This window comes from Sardina pilchardus, chromosome 5 (assembly GCF_963854185.1).
Source record: "Sardina pilchardus chromosome 5, fSarPil1.1, whole genome shotgun sequence".
NCBI lineage: Eukaryota > Metazoa > Chordata > Actinopteri > Clupeiformes > Clupeidae > Sardina > Sardina pilchardus.
Genome location: NC_084998.1, coordinates 11,278,292 through 11,305,269, shown reverse-complemented (window position 1 = coordinate 11,305,269; position 26,978 = coordinate 11,278,292). Strand labels below are relative to the sequence as shown.

Sequence of the window (26,978 nt, the reverse complement as noted above, 5' to 3'; positions counted from 1 at the left end):
TAGTGTGAAGCTATACGTCAAGACTCTGAAATGGGCGAGACTTCTGAAGTGAAATTGAATAAACCAATCACTTGCAACCAGTGTATTCTAATATATCTATCTCTTATATTAACTTACTTCTCTTGACTCTGCCCACTTCATGTGTCTGACAAACTCACACCCTGTAACTTTAAACTGGACGCAGTTTGTATGTGTGTGGGGCAACATCAGTTTGACTGGGGCTTTTAATTACAAAAGCACTGTGCGCCCCTAGACTCTGCTTGACCCACTGCCCCCACTTCCTGAAAAGACAATCTCATGTCATATATTCCTATTCCATATACACTGTTCATCACACATTGTCACACATCATCACAACTGCTAAAACACTTACAAAAAACAAAAAACCCTAAACAGACTGTTCTTGCAAAATCAAGATTAAGCTCATATATTTTGTTAATAATGTATAGGCCTAGCATTTTATAATCTGCACACTACTAATTGCTCAAAACTGAATATTTTATATCAATTTTCCAACTCTTTCCCTTATCTTTAATGCGTTTACATTGTGTCGGTAGTGTGTAGGTGTAATAGAGTGCCTGTCACTTTAAATAACTTGATGTGATCTCTGAGTGGACTGGCTTGCTTGAGTCTCACGTTACACATTACCGCTAATGTGATGAAAATAAACACAGGTAATGAGTGCCCTGTCAGTGAAACCAAAACATTCATGGAATAGTCTCAGGATCCCAATTAAGCAATTAGCCTCAGACTGGGCCAGGAAGTGAAAGATTGACCACAATCTGTTCTTTACACAACATGTTGATGGGATCTAGGGATCTCTTTAGTCTGGTTCAGCCCAGACAGCAAGAGGCTGGCAGACCTCTGTCCACTGGGGGCAGATCTAGTGGTCTGCTGGCGTTTTGCTCATTGATTCTCTGGTGGGCTGTCGACAAATAACCCAATATTTTGCCACAATGGTCTCAAAATCGTTTGATTTTATTCAGCTATTTTATCCATCATTTTAATAACATTTCTTGTATTTTCTTAATGGGTCTTAATAAATTTAAGAGATGGTGGACCAGAAGTGGCATGCCACCAGCGGTTCGCTATCTGTAAATCTGGTTTTGCAATATGGGAGTACACGCAATCAGTCATGGGAAAGACTGCTGATATAACAGTTGTCCATTGACACCCTCCACAAGGAATCATTATGAGACGTTAAACTGAGGTCCTGACACACAAAAATCCCATGGCACTTATCGCAAAGAGTAGGGTCTTCCCCGGTGTCCTGTCTAAACTCCAACATTGGCTCATTCCATCTGCACCCTAATCATCCTCCAGTGTAATTGGCTCATTCATTCACTCCCTCACCGTCCACATCAAGCTGTGGTGAGCATTTTGCCATATAATGGGGGCATGCCGGGCTATACGGCGTCACCCAGGTTGGAGCTACACAGTGGTTAGTGAGGTTCTCCCTTCACTGAAGCGCTTTGAGTGAAAAGCGTTATATAAATGCAATGTATTGTTGATTAGTGTATACATAGTGCCACATCATTGCTGCTAGTGTGCTCCAAGCATATTCAGGGAAAGTTGACTAGAAGGGGACAATGTGGTAGGAAAAGGACAAGTTGACTAGAAGGGGAAAATGTGGTTGGAAAAGGACAAGTTGACTAGAAGGGAAAATGTGGTAGGAAAAGGTGCACAAGCAACAGGGATGACAGAGATAGTTCCCACTCTAAGTCAGATGTAAAATTCCATGACGTTCCCTGACAAAAAAAAAAACAAACATTATCTGTATAAATGTTTTTTTAGCAACTAGACTTTAAACTGCCACAAAACTCCCTGATAATTCATGACTGCCCCAAGAATGATCAAATTCCCTGACTCGCATGTCTGGAAAAGACCAGAGCCATATACAGTCCCCTCCAAAAGTAGGCCTATGGAACACATGCTAAAGTTGACAATTTAAAATCATCCTCTGGAAATTGATATTAATGCCTTAACTCAACCTTTAAGGACATATTTTTTCTTTGTGAATTAATAATTTATTGTAAATAAATAAATGTTTTCCTTAAAATACAGGGGTCATAAGTATTGGAACGCCTATGATAACCCTATATATGTTAAAATTCCCATATAGGCTAGCAGATTTGTTGTATTTTTAAAATGCCATTATTTCATCTATCCAGGACACTATGCATCCTGATAAAGTCCCCTTGGCCTTTGGAATTAAAATAACCCCACATCAACACATACCCTTCACCAAGAGATTGGCATGGTTTATTTCAGTTAGCCTATTAGCTGGTTTCATTCTCATTGAGCTCAATGTAATTCAAACCAGCTAATAGGCTGACTGAAATAAAACCATAAATAATTTTAGATGCACAGCACAGGTTTCTTCTAGGGTTGAAGCTTGAAAGGTTTTAACGCTCGGAGTTCCGGGGGCCTTTCAGACATACAGTATAAGCAGTCTGCTACACCTTGACATTTTTAAGTTTTTCATCTATCTAAACACATTCATGCAAAAGTGGCACATATGGTTATATTCTAGAAGACCTCAACAATAATGATATGAGAGTAAAATGGATGTAATGAAATTAGTTTTTATTATAATTCACTGTAAACACAACTATATAAAAAAATGTTTTTCAAAGGTCTTCAAGCCTTTAGTAAAAAAAACCCATACTATAAATATATATCTACCTAAGACTTTTGAAATCGGAACCTTGAAAACAAAGGTGTTGGCTACATAAAAGTAAGAGGAACATCTTGTGTAGCTGTTCTACAAATGGGAAAAAAGTTAGACTCTCTTAGTGAGTGTCTCTTTCAAATACAAATGAAGTTGAATTGGCTTTTTGAATGGACCTGCTGCAGGTGAAAGGACTTTAATCCTAGGATTTCCTTTTATTGTTTTTACAAACCACCATCGATACATCGAACATATACAGTATATTTGGAAACTAGTTGATTCAAGGTTTCTAAATAGTGTCACTTATATGTTTCTAGGACAAAAACTCTCAGAGATTGAGATACAATATGTGCTTGGAACAGTTTTTAAAATGGGAGGTAGACTCCAGGGTCATCATCTTCCATTCTGCGGTGTTTATATGCATTTAGTAAATTTGACAACCAAAATCGAACAGCTTTACATGACTCGGTCAATTATTACGTTTTCCTTCAATTTTCATAAACCTACAGCAGTAAAATAGAATATCGGCCTATTCCATTTACATGAGCATTTGAATGATCAGAAAACTACAAAAAAACCCGATAACAATCAGGTTTTAGTGTGCATGTAAACACGCTCAATGTTGTCTTAGTATTGGGACTGCAGACAAATCATAGGCATGGTGTCAGTATGTTAAAACACTCAATTAAGCTTGTGGCCCAAGTTCTCATCATGTTTTGAGCCAACCTTGACTGTGAGCACGGGCAGAAAAAGACCCAACGCCCACCGGGAACCAAACACGTCTTTCAGATTGGCACACCACATCCTGTGACTCTGAACGAGACGTCCCCTCTGCAGCTGGCACCAAGTCTGCCCGCGGGCTACCAGTAGTATTTGCTGGCAGCAGAATCCAGCGCATACCAGTCCTATACCCAGCCACACATAAAGCATCAAGATCAGGAAGAACTGGAGGCCTGCGATCACACCTGAATGGGGAGACAGAGCCAAAATCATGTCACAATTAATAAACATAATGAAGAAGCATATTTACTTTTGTTTGGGGGTTTTGTTATGTTATTTTTTAGGTGGAGGCTTCATATAAGCCAGCCTGGGCTTACTGCCTCTTCCTGCACTGAATATGTCTTTGTTTTCCTCTTTTGTACTCTCTGACTTTTAACAAGTGCTAAATAAAAAAAACTAAAAAAAAAACCTAAAGCAAATAAAGGGAGAAGAGGGAGGTTCATCAGAGGGAGAGTAATGTTTTTTTCATTTTTTTACCTGGCCTACTCACCAATAAAGAAGTATCCTGTTGAAAGAGGCAGCAGTGTGAGGAATGCCAAGGGGTTTTCGAATGAAATGGAATATTCCATAGTGAGGTATGCCACACCCAGTACTAGGGAGTACAAGCAGATACACGAGGTGTAGATGCAGAACATGATGAAGTAACGCATGTTGTTGTTTCCTATACAGTTTCCAGTGAAGAAGCAGTGGTGGTCCCTTTTCAAGATCACTTTCTTACATAGTTTACAAAAGTGACGGTCATTGCGGAGGTAATGGGCATCCACTCTGTCTGAGCAGTCCAGAGAACATAGTGGAATTGTGCTTTCACAGGTAGTCTCTGATGGGTACCATATAGTCATTGCGTAATTCCCCAGTGCATTGAGCATTAGATAGAGAAAAATAGTTGTGTGTATCATAATGGCAGGAGGTTGGAAAATTGTTGGAATAAAAAAGACAAAATACAAGGCAAAAGTGATCACTGTTGCCGTGAAAAAGTAGGCTGGAGCCAACATGTTGAGAAGCCTGAGTTTCAGCATCCTTATCACCATCCCTGTGACATTAACACACAAAAGACCATTCAGAAACCATTATAGAAGCACATGTTGTGAAATCCTTTTCAATTAAATAAATTCCAGCTGGCAGACAGTCATCTATGAACATTGGCACCCCTGTTAGATAAGAAAAACAAGTTACTTTCTAAGGCCAATTTCCCTTTAAACAATTGTCAATGATTCTAAGCAAAAACAAAAACACAACAAATATCCCTCTTAAAGCATGTAATAATTTGCTTATTGCCATATTCCTTCATCTCCCAAAATGTATTTGCTTTTTTATATTTTGGTGTTGGGAAGGTTTTCGCAAACAGGTTTTACTGTAGAAATGTCTGTCAGCAGGGGTATGCCATCACCTAAGTTTTCACCTATTCTGTTGTGTGCAGGTCAGGAATGTCTTGGCATAGGCCTACTTGGTGCTTATTCATATGGGAATGCCACAAAGGCCTCTTGCAGATTCTGTCATATCGTCTGTCGTATATGGTTTGTGTTATTATTCCAATGCCTTTTCTCTCATCGTGCTAAATTAAAGGATTTGTTTCATGTAATTTTCATCACTTTGATAATCTGTTTTAATGTGCATATCATGCACACAGTGTTTTGTAGTTATCTGGTTATTCAAGTGTTCATGTTGCAAACCGATATTCATTATTGACGGTTTTCCAGTCACCCGATCATTGGGATTTTCAGTGTGCATGTAATACATAGAGGGGATAGTGCTTTAATCAACTAATGGGTAGGCCTAATCGAAAAGGATTTCAAACGTCGAGTGATTTGAGGCTAAAGGCAATTTTAACTTTCATTCAGTCGCCGATAACAAGCCAGCCTAAATTGCGGACAGTCTCATTTTACAGTCGGCCATCGAAGCTCATCCACGGTCTGTGTCTACACATGTAGCCTATGCATCTTGTCTGCTTTTCGGATCTGACTATGTTATTGCGCCACCACTTTATCTTCAGGGGGATAAACAACAATCCTATCGTTACCTGCGAGCAGCGATGAAATTGTGGCTCAACCTCTGTAGACTGATGTCGTTGGCAGTCGTGTCCTTTTTGGTAATTCACTCAGTCTAAGGCTGTGCATCAGGACATAATTAATTAATCAGCCTCCGTAAAAATGGAAAACATTCATGATGATCTCTGTAAACGTTCGGTCGGAAATTGTTGAAGTCGAGATCCTGCCTTGGCAAATCTCAGACGTAGGCTACACTAAGTTGCCTCCTCCATGCTGTTACTGAGACCGTGTGGTGGGCTAAATAGCTCAGCTGTGATGTTAGTAACAACCAAGCGGTAGTAGAACGGTTGCAGCGCTAACTGTGCGGACTCTCGCTCACGGTTAAAGCAAATTTAGCCTTCAAAATCGGCTTGACCTGATAGTAGAATGTCTGCCACCAATAAAACTCCTTGAATGTAATGAATCTTAATTTGTTCCCAGTGTTCTGGGCCGATTTTCCGATAACGTTAACGATAACGTTAGCGAGCTAACTGTCAGGAGTATTCATATGTCCGACATACAAGGCGCTGTCCATCATGAAGGTGCTGAATTAGTTGATATCGATTGCTCAAATCAATTTTTTTTTTACTTCACGCAGAGGCATGACAGTTATGAAAGCGTTCTTTGCACAAAAAACATTGCTAATATAGCCTATATGCCTCCATAACATTCTCACTACTACAACATGAATGAACTTATTAATAGCACTGATAAAAAAATACAAATTTAATGATCTACCGTTAATTAGGCCTACGTCCGCCAAGGAGGTTATGTTTTCATCCGGGTTTGTTCGTTACCTCCGTCAAGGAGGTTATGTTTTCATCTGGGTTTTATTTGTCTGTCTGTTTTTCTGTCTTCTTGTTTCTGACAGATGTACAACCACTTTAGACCTATTTAACAGCACATGAAAATATTAGCTAATACAAACAATGCAAGCCTTATCAAAATTTCAGAATTTAAATTACTCAATGCAATCTCAAATCTTCACTAGAGACACTAACATTCTAGCCAGGAAACCTGACCCACATCTAGAAAAATGTAGGGTCTGGCTATCAGTAATGGCTATCATTGAATATCACTACGATCAGTGTTTACTGATTCCAGACTTAAGATGTTGCAGTGCTGTCGTCATCTGTTTAGCTCGCCTCTGTGCTCTCTGGATTTCCAGGTTACCAACAGTCAAAATATTTCTCCAAATCCTAATTTTGTTTGTTTTATAGACTCCTAAGTGGTTATGGAAATTTTTTTTATAACATTAGGCTTAAGTTGTTTCACAAGCACTGTTGTGTTACAACAAAGGACCTACAACCTTGTGTTTTTATTGGATAGTTGTGTTGCATTCAACTGACTAATTTGCAACAGACAATAAACACGTTCAGTGGCAAAAACAAGTTAGAACTTTCATGTGTGAAAATGCCAATAGTTAAAAGAAATCTGTGGAGTACCGGCTATACTCAATAAAAGGAAATTGACACTTCAGTGTTCAAAGTTTATAACACTTTATTGCAGTCAAGGGAACACTCTGGCAACAGTCTTATAAAACTGATCCTTTTCAGGCTGTATTGGTATTTCATGAATAGGATAGATAGAATGCTTAATAGCCCAGTACCGTATCAGAATTTGCTTATTAGAATATGTTGTTTTTTTATTGTTGTTGTTGTTGTTTTTGTTTTAAAAAGAATTCATACTGGTGAACATCTGTCTTCACAGTTATATTTAATTTTGTTCATCTGAGACAAAAGATGATACATTAATGTGATAGAACATAAAACATGAACATTTCTCAATTTGGTGAACTGATTTGAAGTAGCCTACCCAAGAGGTATAGTTTAAATATTTGCAGATGATTGTATGAACAACCTGAGTCTAAAACTATTTCAACATCCTTCACTAGTCAATACCACAAGTATAACATTTAATTGCTGACAGTTGCTGACACTATTGCAAGCATTTCATATGCTTGTAGGGATGTTATTAATCTAATACTAAATACAAATTTGACTTTCCTATGAAATCAGCATAGTCATTATACTGACAAAAAAAAACAGCATTCTGTGATATCATGAAGGACACACCTCAGCAAAGATGCTACACACAAGTGCTATACACAGTGGACGGGTACAAGTAACCTTTAGAGCAAGTCTCATTTTCTCAAAATGATTTTGTGCTTCATAATATTCTTCACAATGACTCACCCACACATCTGGTGGTGAACCACTTAGAAGAAACATATGTGTGAGTTTGCCACTTCTGAAACTCATAAAAGTCAGTGGAAAACATAGAACATTCAACAAATTCCTATGTCACGTGCATGTAACAGTGTATTGCTACCTCAAATAACCGTTTAATATAATACTGAACCATGAGTGACAAAGAGGAATATTGCGTGGGTGACAAACAGCCATGTGTTCATGTGCAGACACATGCTAGTCATATATTCACTATGGCGATTGTTATGTAACATCATCAATAGTGGAAGACTACAGAAGCTTTCAGGCTGTCCTGAATGGACGGAAAGTAATTGGTTAACTGGCGGTGCTGGAAAATTAATTGAGGTGAAGAAAGTTGTCCTTTGAAGGGGGTGATAGAAGAGAGTGTCCTTACGACTTCCCAGGACTGGCAGTAAACTGAAGGACATCTTCTTCATCCTGACGAAAAGATGGGTGAAAAAAGTAACCATTAGCGTCAGACATGAATATGTAACTGTGCATTGGCCTTGTACGTACGTACGTCAATGGCGCTGCCATCTTGCCTAGGGCAACACAGAGTGGTAAAGGGAGAGGCACCAATAACTTCAAGCAATGTATACATTTCTTTGCCAAATTAAATTGTTGACAATATCATTTTCTGAAGTGATGTAAAGATGAAGGTTTTAACTTGTCTGACAATATCTGTACGGTCTCCTATGCTGTCAATATGGTCATTTTAATGTTGGCTGTCATACACTTTGCCGTAGTAAGATAGTAGCATTCTAAGAAGAAAACAGCAGATGCATGACATCTCCCATTTTAAACCATCATTTTGGAGAAAACTGTAATGTAAAAGATGGAAACAAAGCAGAACAAACTGTAAAAACTTTGGGTGTTTTTGATCAATTCTCAAAAAAACAAAACACAACAAAAATCATCCATATGAATAGTGCTGAATGATTGGTTTTTTTTTTAATAGTTAAAGGTAAACTATTAAAAATATTCAAAAAATTAAATATTCATGGCCATCAGTTGAGAAATGTATGACTTCAGAAATGGTCAAAATGGACAGAATAAATTAACAAAACAGCAGCTAACACTTCACTTGACACTTCATTGCTTCACAAAATGATTACCTACTTAGCAAAAGTAATAAAGCTTCCACCCAAGTCTGTTTGTGTTGACTGGTTTTAACAGCATGCAAAAACTACTGGTACAATTTTCATGAAATTTGGTTGAAAGGTATGGCGTAAAGACCAGACAAATCATATACCCATTTTTCATATTATATACTGTATTTGTGGCCACACCAATCCAAAACGCAACACTGGGCAGAACCACACTCGTTTTGGACCCGCAGGTCTATATGATTAGCCTATATGATTATTTGTTCTTTTGTTTCTATACATTATTAGTCTGCTATTCCATGTGACATACAGTAACAACTGTATAACTGTTAGGGATGTCACACATGAAACAGTGCTGCTGAAACATGAAAATATGACTTTGATGTGAGGCTATCATGAAAACATTTTAAAGGAATCTAGTTGCAGTCTCGTAATCAGTGATCTTGCAAGATCCCTAGTCGTTGCAAAATATGTGACTTAAAAACTCTACGACTTGTCTTTAGATGCGAGAGGGTCGGAGACTGTAGTCTTTCAAAAATCTTTTCCAAATCTTTGCAAAGTCTTTCGGTGTCAGGATGGCATAAGTCATCATTTCTTATCACTACTTGGTACAGCTTGTCATGGCATAGTCATCATTGCTATCAGTCAGCGTAGTTAATTTGCTTACTAGTGGAAATGGTCATTAAACATTATGGAGAGAAAGGTTTATGTCCTTCGACATAGCATGAGGTGTGCATGAGGAGCAATAACATGTCAATGTCAGTGAACGTCAACAAAGATCTGTCAGAAAGGGCATGCATGTGCTCCATGCAGAACAATAACGTACAAGCCAAAGCAATTGTTGTTCCTACAAACGTGATCATGCATCAGTCCATGCAGCCAATAATGATTAATTGTCAGCCACCAGTTATATGATAATCAAATTGTATGCGATAGTTACCACCCTCATTTTGTATGGTTTGATTAGCATTTTGGCACGAAATTCGTTCCGGTTCGTGAGAAAAAAAATCCCTAGGCTATGAGAGCATGGGGTTTAGGGAAATCGTAAAAATAATGCCCTTGGTAGTTAATAAACTGCTCAAGAGACCCCACATTCATTTCCTTTCAATAAAACCAGCTATGCTGTCTCCATGTGGACCTGCTATCTTTAAAACATGACTGTTGCTACGCCTCTGTTACCAGCAGAAAACACAAAACTACTCGTGTAACAGTAGGGAAAACGTGGAGGTGTTTGGTCGCCTCTAACTTCATCTCTGTTTGGATCCTAATGAATGAACTGGGCTAGCTAAGTGCTATCAAAGTAGCACCACGAGCCAGAGCCATTGAGTGCACGCATTGAAACGTGAGAGGTACAGTATATCAACTCATCTTAGTTAAGCATAAAACATAGTTTAATATGAAAATATTGAATGTTCCTTAAATGCAGAAGGAGCTGAATAAACTAAGATGTGAAAATGTCAACAGCTAAACACATTTTTAACAGTGAAAAGTTGATTTATGGCCTTCAGCACTCAATTCCACCTGAACCTGTCACATTGATTCAATTCCCAATTATCTATCAATTAAAGAGAAAAAAAAAACAATTTGCCTAATGGCAAAAAGTTGACAAAACTGCCATGACTAGACTACAACTCTAAAAGATAAATATGGCTAAAGACTAAGATGAAATCAAATATGGCTGCCAAATTGAACACTAGAGGTCTTAATTTGAATGATGGGCAAAGTGCAGAGTCTCAAGTCTAAAGTGTCAAGACCAAGACCACAAACATTGATGAGCCAACTCAATGCTCCCACATGCCATACGATACCTACCGTTCATGCACAAGAATTCTGCTTACTGGTAGACTTTGCCCGACATTCAAATTAGGGCCCTAGGTCTGACTCGCGGAAGTCTCAAATTTGCTAACGGGACTAATTATTACTGTATGAGACTGCATTCAGAGCTGTGTTTACGGATTCGCTGCTTTGCGACACTTTGCCGAGGTCAGGGGGAAACAGAGGGTGGGGAGGTGTGGCTGAAGACACAGGTGTGGACAGCAAAGCTTTTGTTTAGCCTCTGAGATGCTAGCGCTCGCTCTAATGTAACATATAGCGGCCCAATTGATCTATTACAGCAGCTTTCATTTCATAGGCCACTCCTGAAAATACAGTCTTACATAAAATACACTTCAAAAGGCAGCAACTACTCCACCTACTCCAGCAAATACTCCTCTAAAAAGACCATGTCCATGCGCACACACACATACAAACACACACACACACACACACACACACACCCACACGCACACACACACACACACACACAGGCACACACACACACACACACATACGCACACACTCACACACTTACGATTTGCTCCAGGTTCATCTGCGCAAAAATGACAAAAAATCATAACCTAGAAACATGCATGAGAGAAATAAAGCTAAATAATGTTTATGATATAGATTGACGTGTCAAATTTCACAAGAACCCAACAGGAGATAGGAATAGAGATTCCTGGGAACATAGATATACTCCCACTAAAAGTATCTTGACTGCAATGAAAATGAGGACTACCCTCAATGAACCTCCGAGAATAAATAAAAGTTGAATGAATGAATGAATGAATATTAAGTTGTGTCTGTCATGGGAAACATGCCATGCACAGAGTATAGGCAATATCACAGTCTATGTGAATTGGCCTGAAGGCTAAAATGAGCCTTGCTGCTTTGGTCAGCAATGTATTAGATACGGTTTTGAATTTTGTTTAGTTATTATTTTGTTACCTTAGTGTCTGTTGGTATCAAGTGCACTACAGAGCATAATAGAAAACACGGGTGTGCCATGTGAGGTGCCACTTACCTGAGTTCTGAAGTAATCAGTCTGCTGAAGAAAATCGATCACCTCCTGATGTCCTACTGACAGAGCCTGGCAAAAGGGGAAAGAGACAACAACAATAATAATAAAAAACAGTTTCTGTCCTTAAAAAAACGTACAGTCCTGACGAGGGTTTACTGTTATAATTCCTAAAGTTATAAATTCATACATACTGGATTGCTACGTATACCTCTAGGATACTAGACACTTGCAGCTATGTTAGCTAAGTGTTTTGTTGTATTTGATATTTTGTATTTGATTGTTTTTTTGTGTGTGTGTGTGTGTGTGTGTGTGTGTGTGTGTGTGTGTGTGTGTGTGTGTGTGTGTGTGTGTGTGTGTGTGTGTGTTTCCACACATCTTTCTTGATGTAAGACTTCAGTAACCTGACTCTCGCCAGATCCTTGTAGTTCCGCCATGCTCCACCAGAGCCGTTTGTGCATGGCGGAACTACAAGGATCTGGCGAGAGTCACGTTAAGACTTCAGTCCTTCAGAATAAAAATAAAATAATAATAAAAAAAAAAGACATGAGTGGCAAATTATTTCAAATAAGATTACCACATCAAACGCTGTCTGTCCATCATAGCTAGGGATGCTTAGATCCACCCCAGCCAGGGCCCAGATCTCTAGACCTTCAACATCTGAGTTTGCAGCAAGACTGAGGTGAACAATACAAACATACAGATTAGCATCAGTACAGACAACAACAGTTCACCCTGTCCAAACAAGTTTTGTATGTTTTTCTTTTTTTTTCTTTTACCGTAAAATGCTTACAATATGCATCTCGTAGGCCAATTTCACTGAATTGGCATATTAGCTAATGGGTTTGATTTATCCTAAATACACAATTAAGTGTTCAGTGAGAAATGAGGCTATCTTTTATCCTTATTGTTATTTGCTATGGTTTGTCTGTGTGTGATGTGTTTATGCTTTCAAAACCTGCACATCTCTGTTCCTGCATCCTCAAGCTCAGTATGGGAGAGATGGGCACCAGTTTTCCTCAAAAGTTTTACAACGTCTTTATGTCTGATGAGAAGAGCACAGCAAGGGAAGAGAGAGAAGAGAATAAACAATAAATGAATGAAAAAGACATTACACCGCTGTTCCCATACTGTAGAAACACACACACAAAGACATGCGCACACCAATATCACCTGAATCGCATAGCATTGCGTAATGGCGTATCACCATAACGATCCTTGGCATAGACTGTAGCACCATGACCAAGAAGATACTGCACTACTTTGAAATGACCCTCACAGGAAGCAATGTGTAGAGGTGTGCGGCCATCATAGTCCTCCATGCTAAGGCTGCTGCCCTGAAACACATAGACAAATATCAACTTCAAGTTATCAACTAGAGTTGATGAAGTCTACTTAAACAGGAGTTAAAAAAAAAAAAAAAAAACTCACAGCTATAATCTCAGCCATATATACACAGAATGATAAACAATAACGTTATCTGTATTTTCACTATTCTGCTGTCCAAGCAATAGTGAGGGACACTTGATCGAGTAATAGCCAGTATTTCTGTTTTTTGTCTACGGCATTATGTCATGTCATTGTCTGAATTATGCAATATTGTGAACTGCCAGATTTTTTGTCTGTCAGAGAAAATGTGATACCAGTATTCCTGCCTAAGCCCTGAAGAATCTCACTTCACAAAATTACAACTAGAAAAGCACTCAGAGAGTGCAGACCTCCGCCTGTATTGTTCTTCCTGGGTTGTCATACATTTGAATCTAAAATATTCAGATCGCCACCACATGGCCATACCATGCCATTACACCACTCAGCAAAAAACATAAACGGCTCTGGAATCCAGACGGTGTTATGGATCACTCCCAAAATGTAATAATTTCTTCCTTGGGTCATTCAGACTTTCCCTTAAAATGTCATCATCGAAATCCATCCATTACCTTTTGAGTTATCTTGCTAACAAACAGACAGACAGACAAACAGACAAACAGACAAACAAACAAACAAACAAACACACCCCGATGAAAACATAACCTCCTTGGCGGAGGTAATAAAGTATGATTTAATTAAGTGGCCTGGGTAGATATTTATAGAGTTGCCAAGCTGCCAATGTTACACTCATACGAACAATGAAAATGAAATGGTCAAATGAAAATTTCATTTACATAAGCAAGCATATACAAATATTTTGCTGTTGCATCACATTAGAAATACTACCTTAGAAATGTTAGTGTATGATTTTTCATATGTGCCACTGAAGGTTTTTAAATCTGCTCTTATTTGAAGCACACTCAAAATATCAAAATACCCAAAATACCACTTACCATTTCCCTAATGGCATCCAGAGCTTCAATGTCTCCAATCTTGGCAGCTGCACAAGCCAGGGTAGGATTCAGGGCATCACGAATACCCTCCAGTTCCTTGAAAAACAGACATGGGAGATACAAGATCGCACTACCAGATATTGGACCATCACTTCTGGCCCACTGTCGGAACACCGTACAATAGGTATTAACGAATGATTCAAAATGTGACAAAACGGGATGAGCGAAACAACAGCGGAATGTCAAATCTGCCCCAAGGGAACCAGCCTCTTGCAGTGTGGGAGGTCTCAAGTTTATGCAATTCTATCTTTTCATTCGGTTCATTTCCATCAGCATTGAAAATGTGGAAATCTTAAATGCGAAATGAAAAAAAGAAAAAAAAAATGTTTTGCTTGCTTGTTTTTATGCTCACATGAGGTGGTATTTCAGACGCATTGACAAATAGCCCTATTTCACAAAAGTGAAATGGAAATGGATTTCTAAATTTGAGTCACATGACACTAATGCATTCAAAAAGGTTAAGAACACTAATCAAGTGGACTTTCGAAGGAAAGTCGAGATCTCACGTCACGCCTTATATGGACTTTCCTTCGAGAGGAGCTGGTAGGGGGACAGTTGGTAAGTAGTTGTAGTAGTAGTAGTAGTAGTTTATTCATACATAGTCAAAAGATTCAATTTAGTACGCTTTGTGTTCGGTATTCTAATGAAGTGTTCTTAACAGTCTTCTGTATTTAACTTTGGGCTTGCTAACTACTTTGTTGGTGCTTCATTTTATGTGTAGAGGCCCTGAGCAAGCTACTGATAAGGTTTGGTGCTGTTTTTAAACAATATTACTGGATAAAAAGTGCTATTTGGAAAGCATTTGGCTCACGGTCCTTTAGCATGGACACCTCATGGATAAAGACTCATGACCATCATGCTGTGATTGTCAGTTGAGAGACAATAGACCACTCATGCAATAAGCACAATATACTAATCGCATCCCCCAGTCTTCCTTGCTCTCCTATACTATTATGCTAATCATGTCAGAAATGTTCTGCAGAGGCATAGGCTACGCATATCACATAATCACTTGTCTGCCTCAGGGAAAGAACCCACTATCCTGACAATAATCTTTATTTGAGAGTAGAGAGCAAGTTGGATGTACAGACATGTATGCTTGCATTAGTAAGACACACACAAAAAATCTTCAATACATGAAATGTATGGGGGAAACACACATTTTATTCCAAGCTACCAAACGAACATGCAATCTGTATGCATGCCTCACCAAGTATTGAGTTCATACATTTCAGATTAGTCAGATTGGTTAATTTCTTTTTTGATGACCTCTTTATTCTAATATATTGAGAGATACTGTTTGTTTGTTTTTTAGTTTTATGAGCTATAAGCCATAATCATCTAGATTAAAATATTATAATATTTTACTTTATGTAATAAATGTAGAATATATGAAATATTCACTTTTTGAAATAAAGTGAATATTTTGAAATAAATATTTTTTTGATATGGACCTGCATGTTTGCACTTAAGATTTCTTGATTATACTGTAATGTTACAAAATGTGAGGGGAGTGCTGTGCTGAAAGCAGTGTGTCTCACAACCTATGAATATGAGTCCTGATCAAAACAATATTATTGTTTCATTATATGAAATTCGACCAAGGAATATGCACACACGGGTGTAACGACAGACAATAGACTGATACAGTTTGATTCAGTGGCTTCAAGATTCAATGCGGTTTCATCAACAGAATATTATAATAATATTAATTTTGATTGAATGTTTTAAGGATTGGTTTAAAAAATATGTGAAAATAGTTTGTAATCAATCAACATGGTTGAGAAGCCCACACTGACCAAATCTGAAACAGGCTGACGCAAATGAGTCATTTTGAAAATGCAAAATGGCAAAGCAGGAAAGTTTGTATCTCTGTGTATAGGCTGACAGTTAAAGAAACAAATGCAGAGTTAACTAATTGGTTGGTATTTAATTCTGTATCACACAGTTGTACCAAATCCAAAAAAACTGCATCAAATACAATTGGATACAGATAATTTTCAATACCATAATATGAAGAGTTTGGTTCCAAAATGGCATATCCACCATTTTAATGAATTTTAATGAATATTGTTCTCTTTACTATTTGTTTTCCCAGTAATTTCTGTAGAAATGTTTTTGGATATTGTTATTTGATTTATCCTTACTCAATCAAAACAATACAACTGCAATTTGATTGATATTTCCTGGAATACACAATTAAATAACATTACTTTTTAATGTTTTTAAAAACAGATATATAGCGTTTTGGAATCAAACTCTTCATATCTAAGTATAGACAACAGAATTGCATCGTCTAATAATGTGCAAATCTTTAAGCTACACCATCTATCGCCATACTATGAAGAAACAAAACCAACTGTTTGTACACTGTTAGTTGGTTTCTCTAATTAGGAGATCTACCCTGCTAAACTTGTTAACTTCAAAAAAATCTTAAAAGTTTATACCTCTTTGCAGCTGATTCTAAGGGACTTAGCAATGACTTGGATGAAACGACTGTCACTAAGGGAAAGTTTGGCTCCACGTAGGTCAGCAATCATTTCACCACGCAGATTACGGCTCAACATCTGTAGACAGAAAATCAATTAGTTATACATTAGTGGAGCACATTAGTGGAGAAATACGGACAGTTTCATGAAAAGCTGAAGTAGAGATATCTGTCTGCATACCTTCTTCTTATCTAGTTGAGATATATCCTTAGCCAGCACATACGATAGTTTAGCCAGAGCAGCCTCAGGGGTCATGTCACAACCAGCCACTAGACCAGCATCACTAAGGGACTGTAAAAAGTGTGGAGATAAACATTGATTACAGTATAGACCATAGAGGATGCAACATGAGTATAATTTCACAAAACAAATTGAGATATACAGTATAACAGCGATTTCATACGTTTTGCTGATGCTAAGCTGCCAACACAACCAGCTTCAACAGAATAATTATTACATTAATTTTAACTATTTTCATAATTCATTTAATTTTGAGTGCCTGTCAGATTTGAAAGAAAATGGGTGCACCACTAACATACAGTAAATAACAATAAAAATAAATAACACACACCTTTCCTGTTGCATATGATGTGGTCACAGAACCCCTGAGGCACTGCGTGCAATTTATGATGATCACACCTCTCTCTGTGGCTTTCTGGAACTCCAACAACAAGTCAGTGCGATTGTTTGGACCATTGCCACTTCCATAGGTCTCTAGAACAATGCCCTCCATAGGTGGTTGCAGGAAAGCCCTGACCTTATGAAACAAAAAGACAACGGCTAAAAGGCATATCAAAAAAGGCATATCAAAAGATTTAGTGCAAGTAGTCAGTAAGTGACAACGAATGAGTGAAGTATGACTATGATCAATATAATACAGAACCAAGATTTGTTGCAGAAAAACATTTTGAAACTCTCGATCTGGCAGCCAGATTAAGGCACTTTTACAGTATGTTTTTGATGTGCTCTGAAATTTAACAAAATGTCGTATTACATATATTATAACATCATATTTATATTTTCATCCAAAAGTCACAGCATCACAGCCACAGAAAATAGGACACATGTGGATAATATGTGCAATACTTCAATATATGTACAATATATTGTAATAAACTACCAAACTATTTTGCTTACTTCATGAGTAAGTGGTTTCTCGTTTTTTAACTTAACATTTTGAAAACCAATGATAAACAGTGGATGGGAGAGAATAATTTGCCACGTACCGTCTCTGCTGTAATGCCAGGAAACAGACGCAAGAGGCCAACATTACGATTCATCTCAGTGTTGACAGTGAACTTGGCTGTAGTGTTGGCCCGCCAGACAGTGTCCCAGTTGACTGTGGTTGTCATAGAGATAACACATTGAAATCATACAGGCAAGTCTTGTTACAATAATGGCTTAGAATACTATTCAAGCTTTCTATACGGTTTTAAATGCAGAATGACATTTAATTTTCAGAAAATGCAGTTTTAAATATTCCACTGGGTTCATTTGTTGCATCAATTATCAACCCATAAAAATGCTTCAAAACACTTTAGTAAGCAGCAAAACTGTCAGACAACTTGTAATTGTTCATTTGGAATTGCATAACCACTGTGGGCCCACATGTTTCTGACTGAAAACAGATGTTCCTGTGCTAAAAATATTACTTTTTATGTCCACTTCTTCAGTGGCCAATGGGGCCAGATTTGGAGAGCTGAAAGCATTAAAGCTCCCAGCGTCCACTTTTGTGACGCGGTTTCCTCGGTACAGATTGTGATGGAAGTATAAACAAACCTTGCAAAGAAAGAGATAGGGAAGGAAAGAACAGGTTAGTCGATGAGAGTTTGAGTAGCAGATGTATTGAGAACAAGACGTATTGAGAATGTGCACCATAGTGCAAGTATACAACGCAGATACCGTAATTTCCCGACTATTAGCCGCGGCTTATACATTGATTTTGCAAAATTTCTTCAGCTATGAGGTTAATACAGGGGGGCAGTTAATATGGTGTTAATATGGTGTTTTGTTTCTTTTAATTTGCATAAAGCGCTGTCCTGCGGCTTATACACAAAGCGGCTTATATGCGGGAAATTACTGTAATAATCCTACTGTATGTTTCATACTTTCCTACTACTTTAACTGAATATACACTACTCACATATATTCAGGTATATTCAACTTTCGGGTGAAATTTGTTGCCCTTTTTTTCCAAGGCATTGTTTGAGATGGGGAAATCACCATTGTATGCTTCTACTTAAGTGCCCTGCTTTTGTGATATGATACTACTGTGGCTTGACCTTTTTACGAAAAGCGAACGAGTTGTGAGTAGTGTAATTTAAAATCTGTGTTAGTGAAAAATGTGTTCTACAGTGGTGTCACTCACCTCTGGGATAACAAAGTGTCCTGCGATCAAAAGTGCTCCCAGCAGGTTGTCTCTGCCATCATTTCTCATTTCATATATGGGAACCTAGTTAGGAGTGGAAAATGATTATATGTTACGGTAAAATCAATTTATATATTTCTCTATATTATTTCTATTCATTGTTAATGTATATATATATATATATATATAATTTATATATGAATACTATTGTAATGGTTAAAAAAACATATCACAAAGCTATGCAAAGGAAAGAAATGTGTAATTCAAAATCTACTAAGATGTCAAATAATAAGCACTGTGCAGATTGACTACTCCTGTTTAGGGCAGAGTAAAACATTTGAATAATTTGGAATCCAAGTTTTGTTGTCAGTGTGGTCTAGAGGAAGCGGGCACCTGTGAGCCAGTGAGGATGACGGGTTTTCCCAAGTGCTCACACATGAAGGACAGAGCTGATGCCGTATAGGCCATAGTGTCAGTGCCATGCAGGATCACAAAGCCATCATACTTCTCATAGTGTTTCTAGAACATAAACACAAAAACAAACACATTTATGCCAATACAATTACATTTTAATGAGTCACTCGAACACTTAAGACAAAAAACAACAAATATCTTAATAGCTGTTTTCTGTTCATTCTGTCATATGTTGTACAACCCCCCGTCCGGGGCACACACACACACACACACACACACACACACACACACACCTTTTCCTCATCCCCCCACACATCTCAACCAACACCCACTGAACACACACACACTACCTTTTTAATTACTACTTCAAATTTATTCTTAAACGTTGAGCTGGCTCTTGAGCACAATAATTCCATGACTTATAATTCATTTTGTGAGTACATGACAAACTATTTGAACTTGAACTAATGCCACACCATGATACCATGTACCAAGTACCTCAATGTCTTTTGCAATGGTGGCCCAATCATCCGTGGTCATGTTGCAAGAGTCAAGTAAGGGGCAATACTCCATCACAGTGCCAATAATCCTCTTTTTCTGCTTAGAGAGCCTGAGAACAGAGTAGACAGGACATAGACAGTATTATAGGCAAGGAGGAGCACAGTTTCCACATTCATTAGTCCTTGAGCTGCAATAGACTTTAGTCAAATCAAAAGTAGCCTAGCCTAGACTATTTGGCGCAGGTTATTGTTAATGCGTTGTCGCTGGTCGTCGAAATCATGCAGAATTGCAACATTTTGTTCCAGCATTGTCAACAAATGCAGCAGTGCAGCACACACACGGCTTCGTGATCCAGCATTGTTGTTGTTCTGCCAAGGGTCTAGTCAGGTGAGGTCAAGCGCGGGGGCTTTCAAAAACCTCCACCTTGGAAGCAGTTTTCAAAAACCATCGTTTTCAGCCTCCAAAACGGCGGCGTTGTGTAAACGCAAGGCCTAACTGATGAAAAAAACACAGTTTAAAAAAATAAAAAAAAACGTTAGGCCTTAGCTGGCTCTGGCTAGGCACCCCACAGGTCTCCCGTAGTCGCCTGTCTTTCCCATATACATTTCACCTATGAAATCTCTGTAAATGTATGTTGTGAATGTAATACATTCACGTTTGGTCTTAAATCAATACTTGCAATGTGGGCAACAGCCTGATCATGGTTTCATTGCAATCTAATGTATTTGTACATAGTTGTAGAATAAGAACTACACTGGAGAACTTTAGGTGATTGACACACCCACAGAGTCGGGGGTGACCTGGATGAAGGATAAAGGTTGAGATATTTCTCATCTCTGGCTCTTCTATTTGCTCTTCGATTCATGCTCTTTTCTTTTTCTGCTCTGGGCAAGAGGTCACTCTGATCAATTGATAAGTTATGTGCTACTACAGTTCATGCAAGCGATACTTTGCTCATAGAGTGACCTTTCTTTTTGCCCGTCATTTATTGCGGGGACCTTGAAAGAAAATTGTGAAAGACAATGTTTTTAAAAAACACTTCCACTGCTCGTTTAATGCAATAGGTTAAATGGCAGGACTACACATTCCTATAATGCCAGCACTGATATTTAGTACTGTTTTTGTCAAGTGTAAGTTACTGTTTTAAAAAAATCCCAAAGCGCATAGCAGATAAGCAAACATCAGAGACATTAGGAGACATGCAAACTCTGCAGTGCTAATGTTTGTGCAAAGGAAAGCTGGAACATCTGCTAAATACAATAACCATAGCATGCATGTATGATGTAACATGGCATAGCTATGTTAAATGATGGGTAAAATTTTATTTGGGTTGGTACAGTATGTAAGCCTAGTAGAGGTGATGTAGCTTATTCCAGCATTTGTGAAATTGGCTGCCTACTTCCGGGTGGCCTACGTCGCTTCCAGAGTAGGCTACGCTACGCCTTTGGCATTGTACTCATGGCAAAATTACAGCCACAGGGATATTGTTTACAGTACCATCTCTGCTACTATGTGTGTCATTATGCAAACAAGAACGAGACGTGTCCGCAGTTTCATACTTGAGATATGGATTATATCAGGCGCGTGAAAGACGTTTGGATATTTTGTATAGCCATAGCTATGGAGTCAAAACAACACCATAAAGATATTGTGCTCGTGAAAAGATATTCACATGTGTAATAGTGTTTTTCAGCTGTATAAAAAGGAAACTTTGTACTGTACTTGTAGAGATATTTTATGCATGTGCGGAATAAAAAAATATCTTTGAGGATATGATTTGCACAAGTGTAGAACCGGGCCAAGCCCAGCTCAGGGATGGCCCCTTCCTGTTCCAACATGACTGAGCCCCACCAGTGCACAAAGCAAGGTCCATAAAGACATGGATGACAGAGTTTGGTGTGGATGACCTTGACTGGCCTGCATCTGACCTCAACCCAATAGAAGAGCTTTGGGATGAATTACAGCAGAGACTGAGAGCCAGTCTTCTCGTCCAACATCAGTATGTGACCTGACAAAACGAATGGTCAAAAATATCCCATAAACACATTCCTAAACCTAGTTGGAAAGCCTTCCCAGAAGAGTTGAAGCTAATATAGCTGCAAAGGGTGGTGGACTGACGTCATATAAAACCCTATGGATTTAGAATGGGTTGAGACTGAAGTTCATACAGTATATGTGAGTCAAGACAGGTGAGCAAATACTTTTGGCAATATAGTGTATGTGTAACTAGACGCTTGTAAAAAAATATGCAAATAGCAGAATACAGCCCTGAGTGAGTGATGTCACCAAATCAGCCCTTGATAAATCATTCTTTAAGTTTATAGAGGATGTCCTCTAAGGCTTTTGCAGGGGTCATGTAACCATTACTGTACATCACTTAACCAACCACCAAGAAAACACAACTTACTGGATAACAGTAAGTATGCCTAAGATTTAGGAGTGTGAGTGTCAATCAATGGCGGAGACCTACGGGAGGACTAGGGTGTTCTCTGCGGGTCCATAGAAGTCGTACAATTTGGTATGCTGAGCATACTGCTCATCGTGCATGATTGGCAGAGTCTTCAGGGCCTTCAAAAATGCATTAGGTTCTGGACATAACACTGTGAGAAAATGAGACAAAGAGAGAGACAAAGGTGGTGTCAAATATCTTATTGCAACTTTGAAAAAGCAAACATGTGGATTAGCTGGGGAAACTGGGCTTTGAGAATAGTCCCATTTCCAATGTGGCACTTCTTTCTGGACCAAGCATTCACAAAGGAAAACTAAAGAAAACTGAACAAAAACTGACATTATGAAGTTAAGCAATAAGCCCCGAGAGGCCATAGTTCACACTGACCTTAGAACAGCTAAGGGGCGTGTAGCAGCCGATAATGAAATAACGTCCAATAACGCAATAACGACCAATAACGTAATACTTTTATTGTAATAAAGCCAATAATGCAATAATTTGCCAATAATGTAGTAACATTTCTGAATCAATAATGTAAAAACGTTTGCCAATAACGTTAATTATGTAATAAGTCGCTTTTCGCCTTGTGAGCGTGTGTGGTGGGGTAATGGGGTGTGTGTGTGCGTGTGTGTGTCTCCGCTTGGCGTCGGGCCGTATTGCCATCTAGAATGTGCACTAACTTTGTATAACCGAACGATGTGTCGTCCATTATCCCTTACTTATGGTATGGCCCCCCATGAATGGAGTTCCGTGAAACTTGGCATGAATTCAGAGGGTGTCATCATGATCCTACACTTCCAATTTCGTGCAGACAGATCAAAATGAAAAACGTTATCCAAGTTTCGTGCACCCTGGTCTTTCAGTGTCCCAAGACTCCTTGACTCTAATTCATCCCAAAGGTGTTCTATTGGGTTGAGGTCAGGACTCTATGTCAAGTTCATCCACACTGAACTCTGTCATCCATGTCTTTATGGACCTTGCTTTGTGCTCTGGTGCACAGTCATGTTGGAACAGGAAGGGGCCATCTCCGAGCTGGGTCCCCAAGTTCCAGTTAAGGGAACTCTGAATGCTTCAGCATTAACTAAGAGATTTTGGACAATTTCATGCTCCCAAATTTGTGTGAACAGTTTGGCGACTCACTATTTACATTTAACAATATCATCACGCTGTATCGTTGCTATGAATGAATCTATTTATTTATAAATGTATCCGAGGTGGCTGAATCTCGTTCCTGACCGCTCCAGCCCCCTTTAATCCCTGGGTGTCACGTTTCTCCAAGCACCGGGTACGTACAGTAGGCCTACACATCACAATGAAAGTAGCTACGGCAGAATGCCACACAGTGTCTTGTATTGATGAATTTATGTATGAATTTGGGCAGTTGGGGTGGAAATTAAAATTTGAAAATGTATCAGCCAATAGCAGATTTCTGGTCAAATTAACCAGCCACTCAATGTTAAAATATGACTTTGTGTCTAAAATCTACCAGCCACTCTCACATTTTACCAGCATTTGGCTGGTGGCTTGTGATAATTCCCATCCCTGAGTGTAAACCTATGCTATACAGTCTATGGTGTTAACCAGGAACTCAAGCCCTGATGCTTGTAGCCTATAGGCCAAAGTTCCCGGAGATTTCCGAGTAGCAGGAGAGGCTCGACCCGTGGGTCATGGAATTTCAAATGTATTCTAGACATGGAAAGTCATGAAACTGTATTCATCATTTGTGGGGCAAAGTCATGGAATATCATGGAATATTGTTGTAGCAGTTCGAAAATGCATTAATGCAAATATGTCCACTCAGAATTGAAGTATCCTGTTTTTTTTGTTTGTTTTTTTTAACTGGCTGCAACTTGACATTAGATAACGTGCCGCAGGTGAACACGTGTGTCGTGTGTGTGTGTGTGCATGTGTGTGTGGTTTTTGTTCTCTTGGCATGCATGCTGGCCATCAGTGCTTGAAGTGGGCCGATACTCATCAGTATGCAATACCTGCACTTTTTCCTTCACAACTTTTTAAATAGTCTTTCCTGTCATCTCCAAATCAGGTTATCTATGTGCTCAGCGGCTTACCCTTGGTTATCTTTTTTTATCAATTAAAAAAAGCAAATGAATGGTTTAAACTTGGTTTGCATGTTGTTCCCTTTATTTTTCGTGCACTATTGCAAATGCTTTATTTACATGTTAAAATCCCCACCCCCACCCCCACCCCCACACACACAGACACAGACACACGCAGACACACACACAGACACACACACACACACACACACACACACACACACACACACACGGGTTTACAAATCCTATATGTAGCCTAACCTTTCCAGCCCCTCTCAGGCCTGTAAATAGGTCTAAGCAATAAGCAATATGTGATATCTCTTAGTGTCCTTTATTCACTGTAAAACAAGACAGGAATCAAGGATAGGCCTACCAGCTGGTGCATTTATCAAAGTCCTAGCGCTACAGTACGTGCTCCGCTCTTTCTTTGATATCATGATAGCTACATGTGAATGATGAGTAGGCCTACAGTACGCTACCGCGGCACCTTTTTTCTATCCACTTCAAGCACTAGCCTACTGGACATGACATTGGGGGTGTGGCTGCATCCTTGATTGTAGGCTACATTTGATTTCGAAGTTCGATCGACTTTCCCGCGATAACGAGTCTGTCTCTTTAAGTGGTCTAGATGATATTATACCGGTTGGCGTGACTCCCATTACAAGCCATATGATACCAGAAAGTAACCATGGGTCAGGCTAAGGGGTGAAAGAGACCAGTTAGACGTATGCATTGGTTTACTGACATTAATCTTACCATTATCATGTAACATCATTCCAATTGTCCCTCCCGTGTTAATAACCAGGACCCTCGCCTCAGCACTTGGACTCGTCTCCGAGACGTCGACACTGGCGCTACTTGATATCCTTCTCCGTCGGACCCCTCCGGTACTACTCCGACATAGGGACGTCTGAGAACTAAAAACATCGGGCTGATCGAGAGAATTTAACCGTGTCTGAGACAAAGCTCTCCCCAGTTTCGTTTCGGATGGAGAAAACACAGCAGAAGAGGACCGCTTGCACTCAGCTTCCATGGTTTATACCGTTAGGGTTAAGACTAGCCTAGTACTTGCTTGCCGTTTTTCCTCAATCATGTCCGTTGTAATCGTTTTCTTCAAAACAAAAGTCCTACTTCCTTCACGTGGTGAAATCCGCCTCCTCTGAAACGTATATGATTGGCAGGTATTGGGTTCCCAACCTTTTTTGGCAGATGACCCTGCTTTGAGGTCACAAGACGATGCCACCCTGTGGCCAAACATTCAGAACATATTAAGAGAAAGATTTATCTTTTTTTCCCCAGATTGTTAATTTTCTCCAAATGTTTAAGCAATGTTTTAAATAACTTATTAGGTTGTTTAGCCTACTTTGCTTGGAAGGTTGATGAAGCATTACAGTAACCATGATGATCTCATGTGGGATGTCTACATTTTTACATTAGCCTAGATTGTAATGAAGGATCCGATTACTTCAGATTACATTAAATTAGATTAAACTTTATTGTTATTGTGCAGAGGCTGAGCACAAGTAGGCCTACAGATGACAAACGCAAAAAAGTTCCATGTGATATAGGAGGGTGATGCATAAACAGTAGGCCTATAAGATTGTGTAGTAGGCCTACAGTTAAGGAGGTGGAATGGTTTACAATGGTATAAATTAAGTATAAAGATGTGCAGTGTATTAGCAGCAACCTGATGAGAGCAGAATAGATGCAGTTATGAAAATCATGCACAAATATGTGCAGTGTAGTAGCAGTAACATTATAAGAGTAGCCTAGTAATATATATATATATATATAGTGCCTAGCCTAGTTATATATATATACAGTGAGGAGCACATGTATTTGATACCCTGCTAAAACAGGAATATAAAATCATCATTTGACAATTGATCTTAATGCCTTAACTCAAAAAATTAGTACAAATCAAACCGCCAAGGACACCAATTTTCTTTGTGATTGAAGAATGTATCGTAAATAGATAAATGTTTTCCTTAAATGCTAGGGGAAGGAAGTATTTGACCCCCTATGTAACCCTATGGGAATTTAACACATAGGGTTAACATAGGGGCAGGCAGATTTTTATTTTTAAAGGCCAGCTATTTCATGGATCTAGGATATTATGCATCCCGATAAATTTCCCTTGGCCTTTGAAATTAAAATAGCCCCACATCATCACATACCCTTCACCATAGCTAGAGATTGGCATGGTGCTTTTTCCAGTAGGCCTATTAGCCTGTTTGATTTGCATTGAGCTCAATGAGCATCAAACAGGCTAATAGGCCTACTGGAAAAAGCACCATGCCAATCTCTAGCTATGGTAAAGGGTATGTAATGATGTGGGGCTATCTTAATTCCAACGGCCAAGGGAACTTTATCAGGATGCATAATATCCTGAATCCATAAAATAGCTGGCCTTAAAAAATAAAAATCTGCCCGCCCCTATGTTAACCCTATGTGTTGAATTCCCATAGGGTTACATTGGGGGTCAAATACTTACTTCCCCCTAGCATTTAGGAAGAACATTTATTTATTTACGAAACATTCTTCCATCACAAAGAAAATTGGCGTACTTAGCGGTTTTATTTTTACTCAATTTTTGAATTAAGACATTAAGATCAATTGTCAAATGACGATTTTATATTCCTCTTTTTAGGCAACTTTAGCATGGTATCAAATACATTTTCTCCTCACTGTA

The 26,978-nt window shown here is 38.8% G+C and overlaps 2 protein-coding genes across 3 annotated transcripts; both read right to left on the bottom strand.

The window, feature by feature from the left end:
• Window positions 1-2,730: 2,730 nt before the first annotated feature.
• zdhhc22 (zinc finger DHHC-type palmitoyltransferase 22) lies at window positions 2,731-6,446 on the bottom strand. Its single transcript, XM_062535581.1, has 3 exons — window positions 6,214-6,446; window positions 3,942-4,481; window positions 2,731-3,636 (listed from the first exon to the last, which is right to left on the bottom strand). Exons 2-3 carry the CDS (start codon window positions 4,477-4,479, stop codon window positions 3,353-3,355), a joined length of 822 nt encoding a protein of 273 aa, XP_062391565.1. The 5' UTR covers window positions 4,480-4,481; window positions 6,214-6,446; the 3' UTR covers window positions 2,731-3,352.
• Window positions 6,447-6,957: 511 nt separating this feature from the next.
• Window positions 6,958-25,402, bottom strand: aspg (asparaginase homolog (S. cerevisiae)). Of its 2 annotated transcripts, XM_062536437.1 has the most exons (17): window positions 25,043-25,402; window positions 22,251-22,380; window positions 19,778-19,889; window positions 19,259-19,384; window positions 18,866-18,949; window positions 18,150-18,276; window positions 17,724-17,836; window positions 17,069-17,254; window positions 16,678-16,788; window positions 16,456-16,575; window positions 13,949-14,044; window positions 12,801-12,964; window positions 12,586-12,672; window positions 12,205-12,304; window positions 11,634-11,699; window positions 11,142-11,159; window positions 6,958-8,123 (listed from the first exon to the last, which is right to left on the bottom strand). In XM_062536437.1, exons 1-17 carry the CDS (start codon window positions 25,317-25,319, stop codon window positions 8,076-8,078), a joined length of 1,965 nt encoding a protein of 654 aa, XP_062392421.1. In that variant the 5' UTR covers window positions 25,320-25,402; the 3' UTR covers window positions 6,958-8,075. The 2 variants fall into 2 exon arrangements, with proteins under 2 accessions (XP_062392421.1, XP_062392422.1); XM_062536438.1 differs by lacking the exon at window positions 11,142-11,159.
• Window positions 25,403-26,978: the final 1,576 nt, after the last annotated feature.